The sequence below is a fragment of the Thamnophis sirtalis genome, unplaced genomic scaffold, assembly GCF_051295495.1.
Source record: "Thamnophis sirtalis isolate CommonGarterSnake01/CBP01778 unplaced genomic scaffold, rThaSir2_p1.2 scaffold_14, whole genome shotgun sequence".
Lineage (NCBI taxonomy): Eukaryota > Metazoa > Chordata > Lepidosauria > Squamata > Natricidae > Thamnophis > Thamnophis sirtalis.
In genome coordinates, this window is record NW_028261394.1 from 7044165 (window position 1) to 7071037 (window position 26873).

Consider the following 26873-nt stretch of genomic DNA (forward strand, 5'->3'; position numbering starts at 1 on the left):
TTGTAGGCCTGGAATATTTTATATAAAAAAATAAAGACATGTTGAAAGTAACACAATGACAAATACTTTTGGTTCACTTAAACAGGAGAGCCGAGTGGCTTAATTCTGTCTCTCTCATCCCTCTCTTGTAACAGTAGCTTAATTTTTTCTTTCAGCAGTTTGATTTCTTCTTCTTGCTTCATCACTTTCTGCTGAAGAGCGCAAATGACCTAAAGAGAACAAAGCAGACAATTATTGCCGCCGTCCCTTATGCAGAGTAATGCTAGCACAGGAAGTGAACTACCAGGTAGGGGGGGATCACTTTTCTATGTGGCTGGTCCCTTCCTTTTTTAAAATTAAGGATATCTGTCCTAATTTTATTTAAATTATATCCCTTTCTTTTTTCTTTATTGTGGTGGTTAACCAATGCAGCAGAAATATTCAAAATTAGGGGCTATTTATTTGGCTCATTGTCATAAATTATGACAATTATGGGCTAACTGTAATAATCTGGGCTCATCATAAATTATAATCAACGCTCACAATAATTACGGGCTAATTTGTTTTACAATCAAATTCAGGCTTCAATAAAATAACTGAGTTGGAAGGGGCCTCCCTGCTCAGGAAGAAAACCCTATACCTGTGATGGTGAACCTATGGCAAGCGTGCCTGAAGTGGCACACGTAGCCATGTTGCCTGGCATGCGCGGCGTCGCTCGTTCCTCTTCTGGGTTTCTGGCGCACATGCACACACAGCAATCAGCTGGCCTTTGTGCAAGCTGGTCTTGTGTTTTCTGGCATGAGCATGGGTGCCAGCCAGCTGATTGGCACATGTGTGGCAGTAATCCGAAGACTTGTTGGCTGGTGCACATATGCGTGCCGGAAACTGGAAGTTCACTTTTGGGCACGCGCATGCCCCCTGGGCAGCTCCTCTTCCTGATTGCGGCTCTGGCGAGTGCACGAAACACTCCCTTTTCGGCATTCAGTGCCAAAAAGATTCACCATCACTGCCCTATACCATTTGAGACAAACAATTCTCCAATCTTAAAAACCTCCAATATTTTTGATAAATGTATGATAATTTCGGATAATCAGGATCAGATCTCGCCAAAGCTTACATTTGCTGAATTATGGAAGAGTTCGCTTTCCAGCAGCTGGAGAGCCGTCGGTCTGCGCGATGAGGCGTCGCTGGTCAGCAGCTTCACGTATCTGGCCTGTATTGGCCACTTCCCACAAAAAGTGAGCGGGAGGTTGCCCCGTCTTAAGCCCATCAGAACTTTTGTCCTCTCCATTTCTGTTCCAAACGGCTGGAAGAGTTCGAACAGGATGACGCCCAAACTGTACATATCAGACTAAAGAGATAAGAAATGTTCAGAGTCAGAATCGGGTGGGTTCCTGCCAGTTCTAACCTCTTCTATAGAAGAGGTTCCACAAATCTACAGTGCTGTTTAGAACCTGTTTCCAGCTTCCTCCCCCCGCCCGTCCACATCACCAAGATGAAGAGTGAGAGGAGGAATTCTGGGAGTTGAAGTCCACAAGTCTTAAAGCTGTCAAGTTTGAACACCACATGGGTTTTTTTCTATAGGGTTAGGGTACAAGGGTCTTGTAACTTGACAGCTTTAAGACTTGCGTGCTTCAAATGCCAGAGTTCCTGAGCCAACATTTTGGTTGCTAAGCAAGAGTGTTGTTAAGTGAGTTTCACCACATTTTACAAGTTGGCCACTCCCACCCAGACACATGGCCAAGCCACTCCCACAAAGCAGGCCACACCTACAGAAGAGGTTCTAAAAAATTTTGAAACCCACCACTGATCAGAACCCTTATATTTTAATTTTTTTAATACATCTTTTTAATATTCCTCCCCCCCCCCCCCCGGGAAGGTGCACTGCATAGCAACAACTATGAAGTTGTTGCTAGGGAGGAAAATTTGAGCAAAAGCAGCGATGTGGGCCAGAAACTTTTCCAGGGTTGATATTTTGAGCCAGCCTGACAATTCCAAAGCTGTATGGTGTTGTTTTCTAGGCGAGAAGCACAAATAACTGGGATCAAACTTGTTCCATCTCCCTCTAAGCTTGCTTGTGTGGTGTGGTATGTGCGTGTTCTGGATAGGCCACCAGACTTGTAAGGCACAATATAATCGCTGTAATTTTGTAAGGCGCTGGAAAGTGTGTTTCGCTTTTTAAAGAGCGGTGACCTCTGATCTTTTTTAAAGCTTGTGGCTAGATGGTTTGGGAAGGAACAAAGACTGCTGCTTGCAGTTATTCTGTTGTTTCTCATGCCTGCTTCGTGGGAGCATCGGCAGTTCAATAATTTTTCACGTGGATGGTTTTATGCCCTTTTAATCAGTGGTTCCGTGTGCCTTCGCCATTTAGTCATGCTGGCCACGTGACCAGCGCTGGCTCTTCGGCATTGAAACGGAGATGAGCACCGCCCCTTAGAATCAGGAACGAGTAGCACATAGGTGCGATGGGAACCTTTACCTTTAATCAGTGGTTAGAATGCAGTATTACAGGCTAACTCTGCCCACTGCTGAGAGTTGGATTCTGACCAGCTCAAGATTGACTCAGACTTCCATCCTTACGAGATCGGTAAAAAGAGGACCCAGATTGTTGAGGGGCAATAGGTTGTCTCTGTAAACCATTTAGAGAGGGGAGTAAAGCACTAAGGAGATGTACATAGGTGCCATTTCTTAATCCGTCTTGACATCTGAAGGATGGAATTTCACCCCTGAGATTCTGTTTGTTTTTTAAAAAAGCTTGTTAGATTGGAGGTTGCGATGTCTTTACCTTGAAATCATAATGAGAGCCTTGGAGTTGTTCAGGTGAAGCATACAGGCAAGTGCCCACTCCGGAGGTATGGATGAATGCTATACCAAAATAGAGGGAGCATGTTAGCTTTTTAAAAAAAATCATGCATTGCAAATCAATAATCAAAGCACTATTAGAGAGGAATAATTACCATAATTATTCTCTGCACTTAGCAGTTGGGTTGTATCTTCCTCTATGATATCTCTACAGGCTAACCCAAAGTCCCCTATTTTCACGTGGTGGTTAGGTCCTTGGAGAAAGATATTGCGGGGCTGTGAAAACAAAACCAATGCACTGGTGATGTTATCTAGTTGGGTAACGAAATGTCTGCAAGAAAACAAGCAAGCTCAGAGAGCACCAGAGGCTCCTTGGTTCTCTTCCTCCTCCTCCTCTTCCTCTCCTCAAACTCCCCCCTCCCTCCTAGCCCTGATGACGTTACGTGGTCAGGTAATGAAACAGCTGCAAGAAAACAAGGTCAAAGGGCACCCAGGACCCCTCATTTCAACCCTGGGCTACAAATATCCTCCTTTATTGGTATAAAACAAATGCATTTCAGAAATTTCAAGTCGCATTTCAATGAACACTTGGTGTGAAAGGTTTAGATGCACTGAAAGTGTCAAAACAAGAATTGTGAGCAGGGGTCGGCCTTGAAGGCTCTCAAAGACCCCTTTCTATTCTAGGTGGTGTCTTCTCCAGTGGCGACAGGCACAAACACCCAGAGACCATAGGTATAAGGTTTAAGTCGTCTACTTTATTGTTCTCTGCCTATTACACAGGAATCTTCCCAGTTCACATGGGAACTACCAGGCAAGTCTTTCAGGGAGGGTCACCTACCTCTTTGCTGTTTATGTAGTTTTCTGACTTAGACTTCCCCAACAGCATGAAGCCGAGTGAGTCCTTGTCCCGATAAATCCCTTTTATTTAATTTATAGTGAATTATTTTCCAGCAGTGTTTCCTCTCCCACCATCTTTCAAGATAGTTCACTATTACCAACCTTTATCAGGCTTGGAGAGTGGCCAGGCCAATATCATTCAGACACCGCAATATTTGGCAAGAATGAACTATTTGTCTCCTGCAAACTCCACTCCGCTTTCGCTCCTCTTTTATTCCCTCTGGGAGGGGCCATTCACCGTCCACCTGTGGCCTTACCCTCAAGTTGACCCTTGTTCCTTAGCTGTTCCCTTCGTCTCATGTGCACACTGGGAACAGGCTCCAGCTGTTCTTCTGCCTCACTGATATCTGATTCTGAAGGCAGCTGATAACTGCCAGGTGGCTCTGGTCCCCTCCAACACAGAGCCCTCATCAGAGCCTTCCCCAGATTCCAGGACTGGCCCAGGTTCCTCCCCAACCTCCTCACTGTCTGAATCTGCTGCCAGCTCTGCAGGCCGCCGGCGAACCACAACACGTAGAGAGTCCAGGCTAATTCCTCACTTGACCCCTGCTCCGATGGTTGCTCTCCCAACAAGTGGAGATGTAAGCCTGAGATGGACATGGCATCTCTCTCTCTCTCTGCTGGCCTGCAACCTTTTAAACCAATGAGATCATCTCCTAACAGGTTCCAGAACCAAGCATCACCGTAACAAAGGAACAATGGCTTCAAGGTAAGGTTCCCAAATATGTTTCCTCCACGCGCAAAACTGCCCATTTCCCTCCCCGCGTAAGATGGGTAATTTGATAAGACGTCCCCGCAAATGGGAAAGCGAATCAACGGACAAAAAAATAATTGACGCGATCATGGCCAACAATGCGTCAACGCTTCACGAGTTACTGCCCTCCCATTCAGTTTACCAAACGGTTCTGTGCCAGGTAAGCGATCTCTCCGCTCAATCTTTAAAAAAAAACTTAAAAAAGAATTTAAAACGTCAGAATGCAGGTGGTCCTTGGTTTACGACGACCATGGACCCCACGTTTCTGTTGCTAAGTGAAACATGGGCTAAGTGCGTTTTCTCCCATGTTTTTCGACCTTCCTTCCCCACGGTTGTTAAGTTGAATCGCTGCGGTTGTTAACGTTAATAACAAGGTCGTTAAGTGAATCTTTGTAAGTCACGGGCTACCTGTCCATAGCATTTTATGCAGCGTGTCCAAAGCCAGTACTTCTGAAAAGATGTTTAATTCAGAATTACAGACTTTATTCCAAAGGGTCATTAAATGGGATTCTTGACCTGAACATTTTGACCCAGACTTCCTTAGAAAGCACGAATCAAAGCCTTGGTCCCTGCAAAACCCCTTTTTATTTACACGACTGTGAATTCCTTTCATTCACAATCAGCCAGGCTTTAGCAAAGAGTCTTTCCGAGGAATGTTTATCAACACGAACCTTATCTCGTGTGGAGAGCTGCCAGATAACTAGTTTCCAAAAGCAGGGTAAGGCAAAACTCGGCACAGAACTTTCCACTCTCGAAACGACCGAAGGAACGAATCGTTTCCTGCAAAAGCCCCCTCCCCATTCACTCCTCTTTTGCTTCCTATGGGAGGGGCCAATCGCCTCCAAGGTGTGGCTTTACTCCAAAGTCGACCCTCCTTTGTTGGTTGTTCTTGTCTTCTGGCAGCTCTGCGCATGCACACACTGGGAACAGGCTCCAGCTGTTCTTCTGCCTCACTGCTGCCTAACTCCCTCTCTGCCTCCGACGCAGAGCCCTCATCTCAGAGCCCGAGGTGGCGCAGTGGTTAGGGTGCAGTATTGCAGGCCACTTCAGCTGACTGCTATCTGCAGTTCAGCGGTTCTAATCTCACCGGCTCAAGGTTGACTCAGCCTTCCATCCTTCCGAGGTGGGTGAAATGAGGACCTAGACTGTGGGGGCGATATGCTGACTCTGTAAACCGCTTAGAGAGGGCTGAAAGCCCTAGGAAGCGGTATATAAGTCTAACTGCTATTGCTATTGCTATTGCTATCTGAGTTTTCCTTCATTTTAAACCACGTTAAAAGATGACAGAGTGCTCCACTAGCTTGCATGTTTGCCAATTATGACTTTCGTATCTTTTTCTTCCCAACTGTCCCAAGAAAAAAGGAAGATTTGTGCAAGACAATACACAAAACGCAGATCCTGAAGAGAGGTGATATTTTACCAAATGTGCCGAAGTTATAATATGGGATTTGGGAAATGTTTTAACAGCAAGAACTCCGAGACGCAAAGAATTAGGACCACACTTTAAATTCCAGCCAATCTGCTTTATTGCTTGTGCTGATTGAGGTAGTCTTCTACTTAAGACCACAATTGAGCCCAAAAATTTCATGTGGCCAAGTGAAACATTTATGAAGTCAATTTTGATCTGCTTTACGACCACTTGCTGCAGTTGCTAAGTGAAGCACGGCAGTTGTTAAGTTAGTAGCACAGTTATTAAGTGAATCTGGCTTTCCCAGACTTTGCTTGTCAGACGGTCGCAAAAGGGGATCACGTAACCCTTGAATATGGAACCATCTTAAACAAAAACCAGTTGCTAGGCATCCAAATTTTGGTCAGGTGCCCATGGGGATGCTGCAGCGGTCGTAAGTGTGAAGAATAGTCATAAGTCATTAAATGGACTGTTGTAGGTTGAGGGGTACCTGGACCCAAGAATCTAGTCAACTAGTGGTCAGCACTAGGTTGACGCTAGAGTCAATAGAATTCAAGGGGCGCGGTGGTCTCGAATGGGTTTTAATTATGATCTGGTGCCAGGGTGGATGAAAAGGACGCAGCGGCTCAGTGGCTAAGACGCTGAGCTTGTTGATCATTTTGGCGGTTAGAATCCCTAGCACCACATAACAGAGTGAGCTCCCGTCACTCGCCCCAGCTTCTGCCAACTTAGCAGTTTGAAAAATGCAAGTAGAAAAATAGGGACCACCTTTGGTGGGAAGGGAACAGCGTTCTGTGCACCTTCGGCGTTGAGTCATGCCGGCCACATGACCACGGAGACGTCTTCGGACAGCGCTGGCTCTTCGGCTTTGAAACGGAGATGAGCACCGCCCCGTAGAGTAGGGAACGACTAGCTCATATGTGCGAGGGGAACCTTTACCTTTAGAAGTCAAGAGGATTTGGGCTTAGACTGTTTCTGGGAATGTAATGATTCTAGGCAGATTCCTCTCTCGACTCCACCTCTACTTGTCCTTTAACACTGCTGAGCCAAGCTGTGTTAGCAGTAAATGACCAAAGGATGAAACATCATCTTTGGTTGGTTGGCTGCAGTTGATGTCATCACAGATATCTAGACGTGTACCGTGTATTTTATCCCACTGTACTAGATATTCTATTACGGAGAGGGGGGGAAATTGCAAATATTTATTTTATCCCTCCCCATTTAGCCCCCCAAAAGCAGAATGCTCCACAGAGAACCACCGAAGAACAGAAGAAAGGAATAATGGCAAACATCTCCCTGTCAAAATGAAGAAGAGCGCCAAGGCCACGCCCAGTGACGTGGCTGCCCACCACGATCACCATCCTCTCCATCTGGCTGTAACCATCGGGTGTCATCACCTCATCCCTGACCTGCTGAAGCGGGGGGCAAGAATAGAGGACCGGACGAAAGCCGGCCAAACGGCTCTTCACCTCGCCTCCAAAACCCTCAACCAAGAAGCCGTTCAGATGTTACTCTGCTGTGGGGCTCGGGTGAACTCCACCACTCCAATGACCCGAGAAACGCCACTCCATCTGGCCGTCCAGACCTCCTCCTGCAAGGCCGGCGTTGTCCTAGCGGCCGGCGGGAGGTGCGTGGAGCTCCTGCTGATGAGCAAAGCTGATGTGAGCATGAAAGATTGGAAAGGCCAGGGAGCTCTTCATCACGCTTGCCGAAACGGCCGAGAAGACATCATTAACCTCCTCCTCAATTATGGGGCGGATGTGAACGCCTTAACGTTGCAAGCGGAGTCCTGCCTTTTCCTGTTCCTGGAAAAAGCGGCCAATCTCAAGGCAGCCAACATTCTCTGGAAGCTGCTGAGCCTCTCCTACCCTCTGAAGCTCACCAACTCTGAGGGCCGTCTACCCCAACTGTTGGATGACGCTTACTGGGAGCCGCTGAAGGACATGCTCCTCCAACTCTCTTCCCAAGTGTGGTCCTTACAGGATATCTGCAAATTCAACATCCTGAAGGTCTACGGAGGAAACGCGAGATATTGGCTCAAAGAGACGATGCCCATCGAGCTGTGGGACTCCATCTACACGAGCCAGGAGTTTTCGTACGCTTCGAAAATCGTCGAGAGGATCTTCGACGGCGGGCGTCGCCAGTCCGAAGTAAGAGAAAGGCCCTGGGATGCCAGTCTCCTCCTCCTCTTCCTCCTGAGCGTGATTCCCGGGCTGTGGCAGGGCCCGCTTTTCCTGGGACGCTAAGTCGTTGGGACAAAAATAAAATAAAATCGAAAGCGTTTTAAGCTTTGTGTTCCGAGTCAATCCTCATGGACGTTGCTTTCAATGGGGCTGCGCTCCATCCATTGGGATACTTAGAGGAGGAAAACGGAGAGGGATTTCTGCATTTGGAGATGGGCAACAGGCTATATTGGAAGGTTGACTCAGCCTTCCGAGGTGGGTAAAATGAGGACGCAGATTGTTGGGGGCAAGAGGCTGACTCTGTAAACCACTCGGAGAGGGCTGTAAAAGTACTATGAAGCGGTATATAAGTCTAAGTGCTACTTGTCTCAGCTTCTGGCAACCTAGCAGTTCGAAAGCAGGTAAAAAAATGCAAGTAGAAAAATAGGAAACACCTTTGGTGGGAAGGGAACAGAGTTCCATGTGCCTTCAGCCTTGAGTCATGCCGGCCACATGACCACGGAAACGTCTTCGGAGCACTGGCTCTTCGGCTTTGAAACGGAGATGAGCACCACCCCCCTAGAGTTGGGGACAACTAGCACATATGTGCAAGGGGAACCTTTACCGTTACCTTAAAATAGATCCCATACCATATAGTATTCAGTTTGCTTTCTCCTTAATTGGCAGCGTTAATCTATTCATTTCCGCACATTCTAGTATTTTCCTAATCCCATTCTCGTCAGTAGATATCTCTTCACTCTTCCAATTTTGTGCAGCCGTTAATAGATGGATAACTATGCATTTTTCTTACTGTATTTTTCGGGTAGAATCCCCAATAGAAAATATTTCGGGGGCTGCCTGCAAATGTATATTTATAAAGGCATTCATTAGTTTGAAGCAACAAAGATGAAGCAGAAACTCCTACTGTTTGCAATATCTCATGTAATGCCGATATAGAATGGCTTCTTGATTCTAAATATTTTAACCACAGATCCAAGTTCTTAATTGCATTATCCGAGTGCAGAATTTTACTCCACTTCCTCTGGAGCATAAATAAGGCCGCAGCTTTATGGAATACCTGTTGTAGCTTTGAAGGACTATTTTACTTACTTTAATGTCGCGGTGCATGACTCCATTATTGTGGATATAATACACTCCTTCCAGCAGCTCCTGGAAAATCTTTAAGGTCCAATGCTTCTCGACATGATGGTAAGGATCTTTAAAAACATTTTAAAAAACAAAACAGTTTTTTTGCACGTGCTGTACTGGAATATCTTTTGCAACAGCTTGTTCATGAGTCTGTTTAAAATGCGTTGATTTTTTTTAAAAAGAGAAGCAAGTAAGTAAGTAAGTTAGATCTTTATTACGGTCAAAGACCAGCAATACACATTAGTTTTTACACTATATTAAAAAAATACTAACATTAAAATATAATTTAAAAGTATTGACATTAAAAGTGGATAATAACATAATGGTCCAAAGATGGTTAGAGGTATGCCCAGATAATTGGTACAAGATGGTACTATACTTCTGTAGCCAATTTTTTTTCTTATGGACATTGCAGCCGCACAGAACTTTGCCACTGCATACGTGGTAACCGGGTTAGTGTCCTGGAGGAGAAAGCCTAGATAAAAATTGTCTGCCCTCCCTGGCAATCTCTCTAATAAGGGGAGAATATGTGCAGACCTACAAGCTCTGTATAGCTCGCAGTGTAATAGAACGTGTGAATTATCTTCCAAGAAGCAAGTAAGCATTTTTTCCCAGGAGGGTTGCTGAGGCTTTTAAGACTTACTAGAGGCATCTGTTGCTCTTAGACACACATCATTTCTGGCGGCAATCCAGTCGCACAATGAGGTCTCGCACAGTTGCATTTGGATGTGAAGCATCAGGTGATATTCGGTCTAAGAAGGAAAGAGAGAGGTACCTTTTCTTCCATGTGCCACAAGAAAGGTGTATAGTACTACAGCAAACCTATGAAAGGCCAGGCGGCGTTGTGGCCCGACGTGTCGGACAGTGAGGAGGTTGGGGAGGAACATGGGCCAGTCGGGGGGCTGAGGGAAGCTCAGAGGAGGGCTCTGCGTCGGAGGCAGAGAGGGAGCTAGACAGCAGTGAGGCAGAGGAACAGCTGGAGCCTGTTCCCAGCGTGCGCATGCGCAGAGCTGCCAGAAGACAAGAACAACTAGGAAATCAGGGTAGGCTTGGGAGTAAAGCCACACCTTAGAGGTGATTGGCCCCTCCCATAGGATACAAAAGAGGAGCGAACGGGGAGGGGGCTTTTTGCAGGAAACAATTTGTTCCTTCGGTCGGTTCAAGGGTGGAAAGTTCTGTTTGTGACTGTAAGAGACTCCCAAGTTTTGCCTTGCCCTGTGTTTGGAAACTAGTTATCTGGCAGCTCCCCAAACGAGATAAGGTTCGTGTTGATAAACATTCCTCTGAAAGACTGTTTGCTAAGCCTTGAGGACTGTGAATGAAAGGAATTCACAGTCGTGTAAATAAAAGGGCTTTTGCTAGGATTTGATGTGATTTGATTTAAATCACATCCACCCTGGTTACCAGAGCATAATTAACACCCATTCGAGACGAATTTGTATTTACCATACAAGGCTGGGGTGAAGGTATCTCCTTTGGTGAGTCTTCGTCGCTACAAGATTCGTTCCCATTGGCGTGGTCCCCATTTTCATCGCAGCAACGTAGGATCGAGGGCTGGTTTCCGTTGTTCCTCGATGCGTTGCTCGTCTCATTGCCACTACTGCTGCCGTAGGTTCCAGGAGGGAGCGTGTAAAGATTCCCTTCGCTTCCTTTAGAATCTCTGCCAATAGAGTCCTCCGGAGTCTGATTGGCAAAGATGATGGAACTGTCTTCCATTTCTTGAATGCAACTCTGGTCCCTGCAAAAAAAAAAATTTTTTTTAAAAAGTCCAAAATCAAGTCAGGGAAGGCAACTCTACAGTCCTTCATGGTCCAACCCCAATCCTACCCCCAAATAATTTTAGCTGATAACCCGGCGTTGCCCAGGTATGTATAGATGTTGAAGCGTGAGTCACTGAGAGGGGACTTTCTTCCCCATACTCCCATGCCCATCATCCCTGCCCTCTCCTTTCCCCCTCCCACGTGCTCGTTTCCCGCCTGCTTCCCCATTGCTCCACTGGAGGGTGAACATCACGGCTGGCTTTCCAGAGGAAGCTGTGAAGGAACCGATATCACAAACAATTGCTGCTCTCGGACGCTGCACTCGCTCTCCTTAACGGGCCAGGCGTTCCAGAACACGGACACACACACACACCTGGGGTGTCTACACACACACACACACACACACACACACACACACACACACACACACACACCCCAGTATTTGTTTTCAGAGTAAGTCATCTGTGTACCAAGTTTGGTTGAAATTGCTCAAGGCGCTCCAGAGTTATGCTGGAACATACATACATACTGTTAAGTAAGCTCCCCGTTGGGAGAGCGAGTACGTTCAGCGAAGTGTTGTGAGAGTTGTGTTGGAGAACACACAAACCAGCATACAGAGACACTGCAGTTTAAACAGGCTTTTACTTTCGTGGAAATAGAGGTATCAGAGTCCATCAAACAGTCCAAGTCATACACGGATAAGACAGTCATCAACGTCTTTCAGTTAAGGGATAATCCAAATAACATAGTCCAGTATCATATAAACAGTCCGGTACACAGAGTTTGCTAACAGTTGCAAAACTTACAATAGCTCACGGCACTCCCAGCTTCCAAAACACTCAGATCAGATCAGCATCTAACGAACAGAGAGAGCTAACAGTCGTTCTGGCTCCCTCTTATGGCCGATTGAGGAAAACAGCAACCAATCACATTTTACAGTATGATTTAAAGAAACAGTTACAACATTGCTATATGATTTATATATTGCCAACCCAACCGTTAAGACTTATATTCCTAACACATACATACATACATATTGCCACACAGCAGCAGCCATGAGGTGACCATGCTCGCCACCTCCTGCACCCCAAAAATAATAAGCCCTCCCCGAAAATAAGGCCAAGCGCTTATTTCAGGGGTCCAAAGAAAATGAGACCCTGTCTTATTTTCGGAAAAAAACACGGTACATACATAAATACATACAGCCTTTTTTAGATAGAAGAAAGAAGAAAAGGAGGAGGAGGAGAATAATTTGTTTTTTAAAAAGCAAGGCAGTTTTTTTGTGGCGTCTTAGAATACATACTCGGAATTTCCTGGCTCCGAAGACATTTGAGAGACGGAAGATCCAAGACTAAGCCGCCTGTAATGAAGAAACAAGGCACTTCATAAAGACAATTTTATAACGCCGGGTTCGTACAAGACGCACTCGGTGAAAATCAAATCGGATTTCACTCTTATTGTGGGCAAATGCGATTTATATGTTGGGGCCACATGGGACATATGGACCGTGACCCGTCAAAACCACGGAGGACAAAATCGCGCTCGACGAAAGCGCGCATTTGACGTCATCACAGCGCGACGAAAAAAATAAAATTGAAATAAAATTAAAATTAAAAGCAAGCCGATTCACATAAAGGTAAGGGTTAGGTTTAGGGTTAGGTTAAGGGTTAGGGTTAGGTTTAGAGCGTTAGGGTTACGTTTAGCGTTAAGGGTTAGCGTTAGGTTTAGCGTTAGGTTAAGGGTTAGATTTAGGGTTAGGTTTAGGGTTAGGTTTGGGGGGGTTAGGGTAAGGTTTTCGCTTTATTTTTACATTTTTCGATCACAGCGCAATGTTTTCGTCGCGCTGTGATGACGTCAAATGCACGCTTTCGTCAAGCGCGATTTTGTCCTCCGCGGTTTTGTGGTGGAACCATATGGACAGGTCAGCTAAACCCAGTTTAAAATTTTTAGGTATGTATTCAAACCATTATTAATGCCATAAAAGTTTCATCAGCTTTATATAAATGTAGTGATGAAAGTCCAGGGACCTGCAGCCATCAAACGGGACTTAGAATTTAATTCAGGTCCCCGTTAAGTCTCTCTGACGGGGGCCTTGTACTTGAGTTAAAAGCACCGAGGCACTTGCGGGTTGAAAGGATACTAGTGACGTGTATTTATTAAGAGTGTAAACCTTATGAGGTTCGTGCCAAGGAAGGGAGCAACACTTTAAAAAGGCATTTTTATGGATCGTGGAGAAAAACCCACCGTACGGACCGACACCGTGCCTTCCATGCTCTTGGTTTTAATCCTTTCGTGGCTCTGGATTTCAATTCTATCTGTGCTTTTATGCTATTGTAAGCAGACCCCTCGAGACCACAGTGAGAGGGATGGCTTATACCTGCGATGGAGAACCTGTGGCACGCAGATCCCACTCTCTGAGCACGCAAGCCGTCACCCCAGCTCAGCTCCACTGCGCATGCGTGCACGTCTCCTGCCGGGCAGACGGTTTTGGGGTCTCTACTGCACATACGGGAAGGGGGGCATGTGGGGTGTCATGTGCACATCCCCGGGGGGGGGTCACATGTGCATCCCTAGGGAGTTCAGGGCGCATGAGGTAGGAGGTTCCACCACAAAACCGCGTTCGACTAAAGCGCGCTCGACGAAACCGCGTAGCTGATGTCATCACAGCGCGAAGAAAAAAGCACGCTGCGAACGCTAAAGCTAAAATTAACCCCTAAACCTAAACCTAACCCCCCTAAACCTAACCCTAAACCTAACCCTAAACCTAACCCTAAACCTAACCCTTAACCTAAAGCTAACCCTAACCCTAACCCTTACCTTAACGTGAATCGGCTTGCTTTCAAAGCGCTATTTAAAGCGCCCTTTTTTCTCCACGGTTGCTGTTGTCGCCCTGCTGATGATGTCAGCGACGCGGTTTAATCGGGCGCGCTTTAGTGGAGCGCAGTTTTGTCGTGCCACGGAGGTGGGATCGTGCGCACTTTGCATTATTGGTGCGCGCACACGGGCTTTTGTCACCCGGGGCGAAGAAAAGGTTAGTCATCACTGGTCTATACATTTAATCAATTAATAAATACAATTGAGTAGGTGGGATGAAACTCACAAATTATAAACCGCTGCAAATTGCTCAGAGTTAGGCAGATGAGACCAATGGTATAGATATGGGATGGATGCAGTGGTAAGTTCCGGAGCCCGTCGCAACCAGTATGCTGCGCACAGAGCCGGGCATTCTAGTCGGGCGTGCACACTGTGCACACCACCGCCCTGCGACGCCCAGCTGCTTGGCGGAGGTCGTGCAGGCACAGCACACTGTGTGCACATGCGCAATTGGCCCGGTTACTTTAAAAACAGCCATGAAACCCAGGCGGGCGGGTGGGCCAAACGAGCCACCGTACCGGTAGGATGGCCGCTGCTCCCGGCTACTACCGGTACAGCCGTACCGCCCGGAACCCACCACTGGATGGACGGACGGACAGGCGAATGGATAGACAGACAGACATAAACAAATAAATGCTCCCCTTTTGGACATGGTGGTTGAACATGTTCGATCCAAGCCGTGTGGTAACCTACAATATTAGGATGCTGCAGCTGAGCCAAGACTTTCACTTCCCGTAGGACCTACAGAAGGATTAAGAGAGAACTTGTCACTCTTGGTATGGCCGGATAAGCCACTCTTTCCCAAGATATCCGGAGTTTCCAGAAATGGAACTAAGGGTGCTTTTCACTTCTGCCCCTGCCCACCGCCTGTCAGGTGCCAGAAATCAAGGAACCAAGGCCACTGGTCTGAAGACAGGTTTGTTGCATGCTAACGCTCTCTACAAGAATCTGAACTACTAACGGTCAAAGCGAAATGATGAGTCAACGAAATTCAAGGTGGGCCGGACTTAAGATCTCTTGTGAGCGTGAAGGGATTCAAAAGTGATGACGTGCTTGACCCCCCTAATTGGGACTCTGCCATCTCCTACGTCACAAGAAGATGTCCCAAAGTAGCTTTTTCAAGAGACAACTGGATTTTCTTTTAAGACATTTCGCTTTTCACCCAAGATGCCTTCTTCAGCGAAACATCTTTGAAGAAAAACGAAGAAACTCCAGTTGCCTCTTGAAAAAGCACCTTTGGGACAACCGTGACCTGGAGGACTGAGAATGTCCATAGTTGCCATAAGATGGAATGTCCACTATTAGGGCATTGCAGGCCCAAGGGCAGCCCTTGAAAAAAAACTGTACTCCCCCCTCCCCCAAGCAAATGGTTTGAGTTGGGTGATGGGAAAGACTCCTGAAAAGCTGGACAACTTCTCCTTCGAACTCCCTCCATCAACACTGTATGGGAGTGCAACAGAGGTGGAATTCAGCCAGTTCTGGCGAACCGGTAGCGGAAACTTTGAATAGTTCTGAAAATTGGCAAATACCACCTCTGGCTGGCCGCGCCCCTATCTATTCTCTCCCTCCGGAGTACCAGCTGATCAGATTCCCAGCTGATCGGCTGGGTCTTCTTCTGCTGCCCTGCACAGGGCAACGGAGCTGGAAAGCAGGTTAGTGGGGTGAGGAGGGAATGGGGATTTTATAGTATCCTTGTCGTGCCACGCCCACCAAGCCTTGCCACGCCTACAGAACCGGTAATAAAAAATTTTGAATCCCACCACTGGAGTGCAAAAAAGAAATAGTGGGCGGGGTTAATCGGCAGGAAGTGCCAAAGTCAAAAGTGGGTGGGGCTCCCGACTTCCTGAGTTTTTTCTCTCTCTCTCTCCCTCGCTCTCTCTCCCTCTCCCCCCCTTTCTCCTGCTCTGTCTGTCTCCCTCTGTCTCCCTCCCTCTCCCCCTCCCTCTCTCTCCCACTCTGTCTGTCTCCCTCTCCCCCTCTCTCTCCCTCTCCCGCTCTGTCTCTCCCTCTCCCTCTCTCCCCCCTTTCTCTCCCACTCTGTCTGTCTCCCTCTCCCCCCCCTCTCTCCCTCTCCCCCTCTCTCCCACTCTGTCTCTCTCTCCCTCCCTCCCTCTCTCTCTGGAAATACAGGACGTTTGGGGTAGCACATTTTTGAAGCAAAGCAATAAAAATAGCCAAGTTTCTGCTTGCCAATTCACAGATTTGCTTTAACATGAAACGTCGACTAAATCCCGAGCCAGGAACCATCCGTCACGACTGTCTTTGCGCAACATAAAACAAGTCTGTACCTTCATGCAATCTCGTTTGGTGGCTTTCTTAATCAGGATTTTTTTAATCGCGTAGAACTGACCGTCGAGTTTATTCCTGACCTGGAAGGAGATCAATAAGGAAGAAGGATATAAGGGAAATTTAGAACGGAAGGTGACACGAGCGTCCTTTTTGCAAAATAACAACAACAACAACAACAATAAAAATAATAAAAATTTAATCCATCTGTAAAGTAGAAGTCATTTTACGGCAGTATGGTAGAAGCCATTTTAAGGCACAACAGGCTGTATCTTAACAGAACACACACCCCGAGGGGCGTTAAGGGTGTCTTACCCCCACAGTATTTGTTTCCAGAGAATAAGTCATCTGTGTACCAAATTTGGTTGAAATTGCTTGAGGCATTCCAGAGTTATGCTGGAACACACACACAGCCATTTTTATATGTATTTATATTTATTTATAAATATAAGAGGAAGAGGAGGGAGAAGAAGAAGAAGAAGAAGAAGAAGAAGAAGAAGAAGAAGAAGAAGAAGAAGAAGAAGAAGAGAAGCTGCTGCTGCTAATGTGGTTGATTTTAATTATAAATCGGTCAGTTATAAATACCTTATACACTGTTCCGTAGCCTCCTTTCCCAAGCCTCGAAATCTCATCAAATTCATTAACGTAACGAGATGTCTGTGCTTCAAAGAGGATTTCGTTCTCCCTGGTTTTTAAAGAGAGTCTATTAATATGGAGTTGTTATTAAAAAGAAATTTAAAAGGGGGGAACATTCCACTCTAGCACTTTCTTTCACCGAGAGATGAGCGAAGTGTAGAAATAGAAATGAGACCATCGATGTAGAAAAACATCCAGATTGGTGACAGGCTGCTAAGGATCAAATTAACTGATTTATATCTATCCTGCGTGAGGTGCACTTTAGCTTTTACAATTCAGACATGGAAAAATTCTCATTCAGAACAGGGACCAAAAAGTCACTTCTTGTAGATGCCCGAGACTTTTTATGTTTACATGATTTACGGTTCTGACGTGACGTTAATCTGAATTTTATTTCTGCAATGCAAGAGACTCTAGAAGCTGCACGCTAAAGCCATTTTAAAGTCAACGTGTTAAATAAAACAGGTAGCGGGTTTAAACAAAGCAATAGAATAGAATAGAAATAGGATATTGGACTGATGAATAGAAGAGATATTGGAATGAAGAATAGAATAGAACAGAACAGGAGTTGGAAGGGACCTTGGAGGTCTTCTAGTCCAACCCCCTGCCTAGTCAGGAAACCCTACACCACTTCAGACAAATGGTTGTCCAATTCCTTCTTAAAAACTTCCATTGTTGGAGGATTCACAACTCCTGGGGGCAAGTTGTTCCACTGGTTAATTGTTCTAACTGTCAGGAAATTTCTCCTTAGTTCTAAGTTGCTTCTCTCCTTGATTAATTTCCATCCATTGCTTCTTGTTCTACACTCAGGTGCCTTGGAGAATAGTTTGACTCCCTCTTCTTTGTGGCAACCCCTGAGATATCGGAAGACTGCTATCATGTCTCCCCTAGTCCTCCTTTTCATTAAACTAGACCTACCCAGTTCCTGCAACCGTTCTTCATTTGTTTTAGCCTCCAGTCCCCTAATCCTCTTTCTTGCTCTTCTCTGCACTCTTTCTAGAGTCTCCACATCTTTTTTAACATCGTGGCAACCAAACCTGGATGCTGCAAAACATTTACTCCTGGAGCTTCGAAGACTTACCTGTTTCCGTAGGAATCGCCAAGACCAACTTCCTATGTTAACAGAGAAATGAAAGAAAGAAAGGCTGCAATCAGTAACCAAATGCACAATCAAGAAACAAAGACTGGATTTGTGAAAATAAAATGAAAAGCCAAGACAGCCGCAACCCCCCCTCCCCCGATGCCCCGTTTTGGGCCTAGCAGGCCTCCATGAAGCCTCCGGGAAGAGGGGAGGTTGGGGAGGATGCTGCAAGCCCTGTGCCCTCCCCCCCCCCCCGCACCCCAGCATGCACGCATGTGCAGCAGAATTGCCTGCCTGTGCAGCAGAGACCCAAAAACTCAGCTGGCTGGCAGGAAGTAGACTGGAACTGAGCTGGGCAACGCTTCACGTTGATAGCCAACTAAAGTGGAACACGTAACGGTGGTTTTCCATCCCTTTGCCCAGTTCAGCGAAATAAGATGCCTCAGGGGTTAAAAAAATTAAAACCACAAAAATACCTCACCACAGCCATAGCAGAAAAACTGTGTTTTGCAAGGATGAAAAGAGACGATCGCTTTGCACAAGGATGAAAAGAGTCAATCTATAATCCCAAATATTGTTCTAAGCATGCTTTTGAGGGGCCTGCCAGGAAGCAGTATGAGAGAGAAAGAGAGAGAGAGAGAGAGAGAGAGAGAGAGAGAGAGATGGATGGAGAGAGAAACAGAGACAGAGGGGGAGAGAGAGGGAGGAAGAGGGAGACAGACAGAGGGGGGAGAGAAAGAGGGAGGAGGGAGAGAGAGAGGGACAGAGGGAGGGAGACAGAGAGGGAGGAGGGAGAAGGAGAGGGGGGAGAGGGAGAGAGAGGGACAGAGGGAGAGAGAGGGAGGGAGAGAGAGGAGAAGAAGAGAGAGAGGGAGGAGGGAGAGGGAGAATGAGAGGGAGGGAGAGAGTGAGAGAGAGAGGGAGGAGAGGGAGAGGGAGAAAGAGAGGGAGAGAGAGGGGGAGAGAGAGGAGAGATGGATGGAGAGAGAGACAGAGAGGGGGGAGAGAGGGAGGGAGACAGAGAGAGGGAGACAGACAGAGAGGGGGGGAGAGAAAGAGGAGGGAGAGAGAGGGACAGAGGAAGGGAGAGAGAGGGAGGGAGAGAGAGAGGAGAGGAAGAGAGGAGAGGAAGAGAGAGGGAGGAGGGAGAGGGAGGAGAGAGAGGGAGGAGTGAGAGGGAGAGGGAGAGAGAGGAAGGGAGAGAGAGAGGAAGGGGGAGAGAGAGGAGAGAGAGAGGGAGAGAGGGGGGAGGGAGAGGAAGAAGGAGGGAGAGACAGAGAGGGAGGAGAGAGGGAGAGGAAGGGGAGAGGGGGAGAGGGGGAGGAGGGAGAGAGAGGGAGGGAGAGAGAGAGAGAGAGAATTACCTCTTTGTGTATCTGCTTGTTGGCTGCTTTCATTAGTTCAGTAATGGCTCGATTATGCTGCAGTCGCAAACTGCTGAATTCTTCACAGACGGCAAAATCGGACAGCAGGCCCATCTGAGTAAATGTTTTACAGAGCACTATATTTGGGGGTGGGAGTGGGGGAGAGAACAAGCCCATTTGAAAATACACCGAACGCTGCCCAACGCTCGCCTTCATCTTACTTCCATTGCTTTTGTTTCATTTAAATTATGTTTATAAGTCCCGCAGGGTGGATTTCAGAATAATAAAAAGTTAAGATATTAATAAAAGTTAACAGTCATAATAAAACTAGCCGCCGTCCAGCTCTCCGAATGTAAAACACGGGGAAACACAGCAGCTGCAAACCATCGGGAGATTAGATAAAAGGCAACAAGAGAAAAACAGAAGAGGAAGGGACATGAAGCTTTCCTATAAGTCTATAATGGTGAGGCCACTTGTCTATAAGAGAGCCAACCCTTCTAGCACTGATGGTGTTACCTAGATAGATAATGAAACATCTCCAAGGAAACGATCAAGCTTAGAGAGCACCAAGGAACCCACAGTCCTCCTTCTCCTCCACCCCTTCTTCCTCCACTCTGCAAACCCCACTCCCTTCTAGCACTGATGATGTTACCTAGTTGGGTCGTGAAACATCTGCAAGAAAACAGCCCAGCTCGGAGAGCACCAAGAACTCCATATCTCAACCTTGAGCTGGAAATATTCCTTTCTATTGGTGAGGGAGGGAGGGAGGAAAGAAGGAGGAAGGAGGAAGGGAAGAAGGAAGGAGAAAATAATTTAGCCCCACCCACTGGATGTCCCGATGACTGGCCACACCCTCAATAGCGCTGTGGGCCGGACAAATGGCAGACATGTCCGCCGGGCTACAAAAGCTGCCATTTTATATATTTTAAGTATAGACAAAATGCACCTTGAACTTGTTAATTTTCTAGCTATTGAACACAATTGGTTGAGTTTAACAAAATCGAGCTCAAAGGAAATGCTGTTCTTTGGTGCTGCTCCTTGGGAAGCCTTCGGACCCCAAACTACCCCCCCATCAAGATCAATTCAAACCCGTCACTCACACTGAAACAATCGCCTTGAATGCGTCGGATCTTGAGCATAGAGGTGGCAAAGATGCTCCAGCAGTGAAACCAGCAGGAGCTGATTGGCGAAGGAGGACTTGATGTTCATTAATTTCTGGGAACCATTTGAACCCCGGAATTCGGAGGGCCAGTCAGAATCTGGGGGAGAAAAAGAAAAGAAAGAACAAAAAGGAAACCAGTTTTACATCTCCGGTGCCCTGAAAATAAGATTTAAAGGCATTTCAAAGGCATTGATATATTCGAAGCGCAAAGTATAAATCGGGGGTGGGGTGGGGTGTCCGACTTTGGCGACTTTAGAGATCTTTGGACTTCAACTCCCAGAATCCTCCAGCCGCAATTCTGGGAGTTGAAGTCCACAAGTCTTAAAAATTAAAAAAAAAAAGTGGGGTGTTGTAATATAGTTCCTTGTGTAGGTGTGGGTCACCCATGGTTCAGTTCATACCAGGGCATGCAGAGCCATGCTGAACCACACAGGAGAAAACAAACTCCTAAAACTCCATAACATCCTGATAGTGCATAACATAACATCCTGAGATGTGCCCTACCAATGACGTCCAGGATTTGACCATATATAGACAGAACTTCTCTGAGCAGTAGATTAGAAATTGTACTTTTACAGGCTGTTTTTACTCACATGCTATTGCTCCTCCTGCCTTTGTCCTATCTCAATAAAAGGGGCTACCAGACCCCCAATCTGGGTCGCTCCATCCCGAGAAAGATCGTGTCCTGTCTTTTCTCCACATTGGCCTCATGGACGAACCATGGGAACGTTATAGTGATGGAGGGGTTAGATACCCCTTCTTTAAAGTGTAAAAAACCCAGATGCCTTCAAAGGCAATTTTGCTTTCTTTCCCCTTCTTTCTGTACTTTTTGTTTTTCTGGAACAGATGGAAACGGTGCAGATTGAAGCAATCATCCATTATTTATCTCTGCCTCCCTATTTATGCCCTGGAATATCCATGCTGCAATGCTGTTTTATAGCCCTGTGAAGCTGCAAGATCCCTGCTCGTAGGAGAAATGCTTGCTTTCCATGACAAATGGGATGTAATAAAGATGCCATCCACTTCCAAGGCTGAGTCGCTTCAGAAAGGCCCCTGTATAAGAAGCAATCATCCCCAGAATTATTACACCAATTATTTATTAGTCATACATATACTGTGATACAAAGTGCTGTTACTCATTTATTAAAAAGTTTTACGCCTACTTGCTTTATATTTATGGCACGAGGGTAGTTGTTGAGATTTTAAAGAACAAAAATGCGAAAGAAAAATATAAATTAACGCGTAGGATAATTTTGCTGAGTTCAACTCTGTGCAAACAACTAAACGGATTCCACTTCAGGGAGTTTACACTGTCGCTGGAAATTCACACGCATTTATGAAGATTCACCAATGCATGTGCTGTAGTGTTGTGAAAAAAAAAATACCAACATATCTATGTGAAAGCATTTGGGCATAAGTGACTTTCTCTTCAAACTGTAGAATTCCAACTCCTGTTAATTTACATGCAGCTTAGCCTTATGCTTAAGGGTGAAGGTTTCCCTCGCACATATGTGATAGTCGTTCCCGACTCTAGGGGGCGGTGCTCATCTCCGTTTCAAAGCCGAAGAACAGGCGTTGTCCGAAGATGTCTCTGTGGCCATGTGGTCGGCATGACTCAACGCCAAAGGCGCACGGAACGCTGTTCCTTTCCCACCAAAGGTGGTTCCTGTTTTTCTACTTGCATTTTTATGTGCTTTCGAACTGCTAGGTTGGCAGAAGCTGGGACAAGTCACGGGGGCTCACTCCGTTATTCAGCACTAGGGATTCGAACTGCCGACCTTTCTGACTGACGAGCTCAGCGTCTTAGCCACCGAGCCACCACGTCCCATATAAGATAAATCCCGTGACTTATCTTAGGGTAAGTCAATTCTAAGTGGGAAAATAGCTTAATGCTGGTTTTCTTCATCCTTTTCACGTCAATCGAGGTGCTAAAAAAGTTTGTGTGGTTTATACCTGATGACAGAATTTATTTCGGAGGCCACTAACACTTGTGCAGCATGTGGGCAGCAAACTCGTTGCAAAGATCCTGGTTTAGATCTGAAGCCATCAAGGGGAGGCCTGATGCAACAACATTGCAATGAGAGTCACAAGACCCATTCAAAGAAATGATGAAACAGCTGCTTCCCTTATCTGCCTCCAGCTAAAAGGCATCAGATCAATAAAGTAATACGTTCAGCGGTTCAATACCCTTCAGCAAAACAATTGTACAACAGTTGTACAAAGACCGCATTTTCAAACACAGGCAAGCAAGGAAAATTAAAAAGTGGCAACAAGAATTACATGGAATGTAGGCATTTATCTGAAAACACACCACTTTAAAATACCTCCTTCTTGTTTATCAAGGAAGATTTTTCCCCCCTCGGGTAGAATCAAAAGAATATTAAGTTCCATCTCATCCTGAATTTTAAATCTTTGCCCAGAAACCCGGAAAAAATGCAAGATTTCTTATTTTCCTCGTGGGAGGTTTATTTTTCATTAAAAAAAAATACAGCTTAAAAAAGCCTCATCTTCCCAATGCAGAATTGTCAAACTGCGCAGCCACAACGTACATTGACTAAAGTTCATTTTATAGAGGAAATAAATACAGGAAGTCCTCAAAGGTACGAGCCTGGAATTATGATCGTAAGTTACTGCAGTCCTTAAAACGGGTCGCCAGGTGACTGGACCTGATTTTACGGCCCTTTTGTCATTAAGCAAACGCTGCAGTCGTTAAACAAATCAATTTGACCCAAGGGGGTTTTATTGGGGGGTGGGGTGGGGGTTGCAACTGGAAGAAAGATGCCAGAAACCAGAAAAAAAACCCCATTGAAAATCAGGTTTCAAACCAAGAATTATCTGTAGATGTAACAAATAACAAATTAAACTATCTTTGATTGTTCTTCTCCCTGCATTAGGGGCAATACCTGAAAATGTTGAAAACTAACATGTTTGTTTTTCTAGTTTTTCTGGATGCGGGTTCCCCCTCCCCCCCCCCACTTTCCTGTTCAATTATGTCCGATTTGCAAAAACTGCCTGGACAGGTTCTGACAAATAGGTAAAGGTGCCCCTCACACATATATGTTAGTCCTTCCTGACTCTAGCGCAAATACTTTCCAGCTGTGGGAAGTTATCACCCAGCCCTCTCCCAGAAAAATGAAATATCCTAGGAAAAATTGAAAAAGCAGAATGTTTCTCTGGATGTGAAAAGAAACATGTTTTAAAAGACAGAATAGTTGCCTGTAGCTTTCTGCCCATCCCCAGTTAATGGGCCATTGAGATGGCCAGGCTAGCCCACTTTACATAATAAAGACTTCACCAGCAGCTACAGAAAGGCATGGTAATATACTCAACTGACCACAAGGCATCTGAGAACTCATCACAGCCTAGAGAGTTGCCCCCTGCATGGCACCATGGGAGTCTGACAACCAATCAGAATACATTTCTTACACAGGAACAGGAAACAGAGAGGTGGGACTAAACAGGGTATAAAAAGCCTAGCAAGCCCCTCCCTCAGCCCTTCTCTTCTTCTCCACCAACTTTGAAGCATGTGATCCACCTTTTCTGTTCAGGGCTCAAGCCATGTGGTCCTGTCCACCAATAAATCATCTTTCCAAGCAGCCTCCATGTCTCCAGGGTCTTTTTCCCCACTTGGAGCTGAACCCAGAAGGACATTTCTTTCAACACAGCAAAAAAGGCATTCAAACAGAAATTGAACAATAGAGGGATAATTTACTTTTAGTTTGTTTAGGCTGCTCAGGTGAGCTCTACTGCAAACTTATTCCCTGCTCAGGGGGAATGCCTATGTCTGTTTTGCAAATGTGGAGGGAACTGAATACAATCCTGGAATTAATGAGCTTTCTTATTAACTGGCAGCAAGTAGTAATTTGCCCTTCATTATGCCTCATTTGCCTTCATCTTCCTCTCCATCCACTTTGCAACCTCCTCTTGTTAAATATCAAATTATAAAAGGCCGCCCTTCAGGGACTTTTGTCTACCGCAAATTGACCGAACAAAACACAGGAGAGGAAGATGGCATTGTATAGATAGGTCATTAAAAGGCCAACTTTACATACAAGCCCCCATTACAATCCCCAGTTGTGTATAAAATGATCTGCACGTGTACACGCACCTTTCTGTCAAAAATAATCAAGTGATGCACACCCCATTTACAATCCCCAGTTGCATACATAATAATCCAGGGATGCATAAATATAAACACACACACACACACACACACACACACACACAAGACCCTAGATTATTCTCTTTCTCTCTCTTCCCCCACTCTGAATGTGTATGTGTACACATAAATACAAAAATAAACATTATCTCTCACACACACATATAGTGCACTGTACATTATGTATGTATGTATGTATGTATGTATGTATGTATGTATTTTGTGTCACAACCCCTGGTATGCCCAAATATGGGAGGAAGCATACTGCTTTCCTATATATTATATACACACACACACACACAGACAGACACACAAACACATGCGCCCCCTCTAAAATAAACACCTTTTGTGTATGCATTCCCACACTTAACAATCCTCAATTGCATAAAAAATAATCTAGGGAAGAATAGAGATAGAGATAGATAGATAGATAGACAGACAGACAGATGATAGATAGACAGACAAACAGACAGACAGACAGATGATAGATAGATAGAAATAAAGATAGGTATAGGCAGATGATAGATAAAAAAGATGGGAGCAGGGGAGAGAGAGTTAGGCAGACAGATAGACAGACAGACTGACTGACTGACTGATTTACATGACAGATGATAGATAGATAGAAATACAGATAGGTATAGGCAGATGATAAAAAGATAGGAGAGAGAGAGAGGCAGACAGAGAAAGATAGATAAATAGAGATAAACAGGCAATGATAGATAGATAGATAGATAGATAGATAGATAGATAGATAGATAGATAGATAGATAGATACAGAGATAGATAGATACAGAGATAGATAGATATAGAGATAGATAGATAGATAGATAGATAGATAGATAGATAGATAGATACAGAGATAGATATAGAGATAGATAGATAGATAGATAGATAGATAGATAGATAGATAGATAGATAGATAGATAGATAGATAGATAGATAGATAGATACAGAGATAGATATAGAGATAGATAGATAGATAGATACAGAGATAGATATAGAGATAGATAGATAGACAGACAGACAGACAGACAGACAGACATGTATATATATAGAGAGAGATAGGCAGACATGTGTGTGTGTGTGTGTTTGTGCACGCATGCATGCAGATAAAATTGAAGACAAAGGTAAAAATAAACCGTCTATCTGTGTGTGTATAAATAAGACAACCTAGCTAATTCTGCAGGCGCGCGCCCACACACCGCGGCCACGAGCTCAGATGCGCCCCCACCCCTCTCCCTCCCTCCCAGGTCGCCCTCTTTCCCTTCCCACCACCTTCCCACCCCTGCACCGACACACGTGTACACCCCTTCCCCACGTAATACACCCCTCCCCACCACCCAAAGCGCTCTTTCCTTCCAGCCGCCCTCGGCCCTCCCGGCCCGCGCACCGTCGAAGGGCGGCTCGGCTCCGGCCTCTTCCTCGGGGAAGCCGAGCGGGGCAACCCGAGGCATCCGGGCCCCGCCGACGCTGAAGGCGGCCTTCCTCCGCCACATGGCCGCGCTCCGCAAGGCCGCCGCCTCCGCCGCTGCTGCTTGCCGGCCTGCCCGCCTGCCTTCGTCCCGCCCGCCCGGCTCGGCGACGCCCCCTGCCTGCCTGCCTGGGCCGCACGCCAGGCCGCCACTACAGGGCCCATAGTCCCCGGCCGGAGGGCGTGGATGGTTGGGTGTGTGTGGCAGCCGTCCAATAGAAGGGGTTACTATTTTTTCTTATTTTTTTAACTGGTTTTATTATTTGTTTATTATTATTATTATTATTATTATTAATTATTATTTTATTCATTAAACATGAACCTCAAGTCAACTGAACATTTAAAAATACCAATTAACACCAATAATAAATAAAAATACATGTATTATTACTATTATTACTATTATTACTATTATTATTGACTTGATCATAATAGGGTTATTTTCAAATTTGTGAGGACTATAGTTGGTCATACACACAGTTGTTTATTATTTATTATTGTTATTATTTATTATTTCATTCATTAAACATGAACCTCAAGTCAACTGAACATTTAAAAATGTGTCACAAATACCAATTAATACTACTAATAAATAAATAATAAATACATGTATTATTACTAGCATTACTATTATTATTGACTTGATTTGATCATAATTAGGGTCATTACAAAATTTGTGACGGCTATGGTTGGTCTCACACACACAGTTTCATCACGGGGGGCTTTTAAGAAGGCACTGGACACTAGAGGGGATGGACTAGAAGACCTCCATGGTCCCTTCTAGCTCTATTCCGATTGATCGATGATGATTGATTGATCGATTGAAGATGCTCAGGCTGGATGGGGCATTTTCATCCACCCATCGAGGCCTTTCCATCTAGCTTACACGCCAGGCTGCCACTACACTGCCCATAATCCCCAGTTGGAAT

The 26873-nt window shown here is 45.6% G+C and overlaps 2 protein-coding genes across 2 annotated transcripts; one reads left to right on the forward strand and one right to left on the reverse strand.

The window, feature by feature from the left end:
• On the reverse strand, positions 1-26020 carry EIF2AK1 (eukaryotic translation initiation factor 2 alpha kinase 1). The gene is made up of 14 exons (XM_087729324.1): positions 25864-26020; positions 20253-20411; positions 19153-19289; positions 17789-17820; positions 16657-16756; positions 16074-16154; positions 14363-14526; positions 10598-10880; positions 9795-9903; positions 9113-9219; positions 2937-3057; positions 2765-2844; positions 1097-1330; positions 1-209 (listed from the first exon to the last, which is right to left on the reverse strand). The coding sequence occupies exons 1-14, from the start codon at positions 25967-25969 to the stop codon at positions 78-80; spliced, it is 1845 nt and encodes a 614-aa protein (XP_087585450.1). The 5' UTR covers positions 25970-26020; the 3' UTR covers positions 1-77.
• ANKRD61 (ankyrin repeat domain 61) lies at positions 3666-8121 on the forward strand. The gene is made up of 4 exons (XM_087729218.1): positions 3666-3675; positions 4393-4592; positions 5788-5840; positions 7066-8121. Exons 1-4 carry the CDS (start codon positions 3666-3668, stop codon positions 8084-8086), a joined length of 1284 nt encoding a protein of 427 aa, XP_087585344.1. The 3' UTR covers positions 8087-8121.
• Positions 26021-26873: the final 853 nt, after the last annotated feature.

Bases quoted from the DNA above. Each gene is read 5' to 3' on its own strand.
- ANKRD61 (XM_087729218.1), top strand. The intron at 4,593-5,787 runs GTAAGCGATCTC...AACTGTCCCAAG, and splicing joins ACCAAACGGTTCTGTGCCAG to AAAAAAGGAAGATTTGTGCA. The intron at 5,841-7,065 runs GTGATATTTTAC...CTCCCCATTTAG, and splicing joins AACGCAGATCCTGAAGAGAG to CCCCCCAAAAGCAGAATGCT.
- EIF2AK1 (XM_087729324.1), bottom strand. From the start codon at position 25,969: ATGTGGCGGAGGAAGGCCGCCTTCAGCGTCGGCGGGGCCCGGATGCCT. The intron at 16,757-17,788 runs GTAAGTCTTCGA...TTTAAAAACCAG, and splicing joins GGCGATTCCTACGGAAACAG to GGAGAACGAAATCCTCTTTG. The intron at 16,155-16,656 runs GTATTTATAACT...ATCTCCTTCCAG, and splicing joins GCTACGGAACAGTGTATAAG to GTCAGGAATAAACTCGACGG.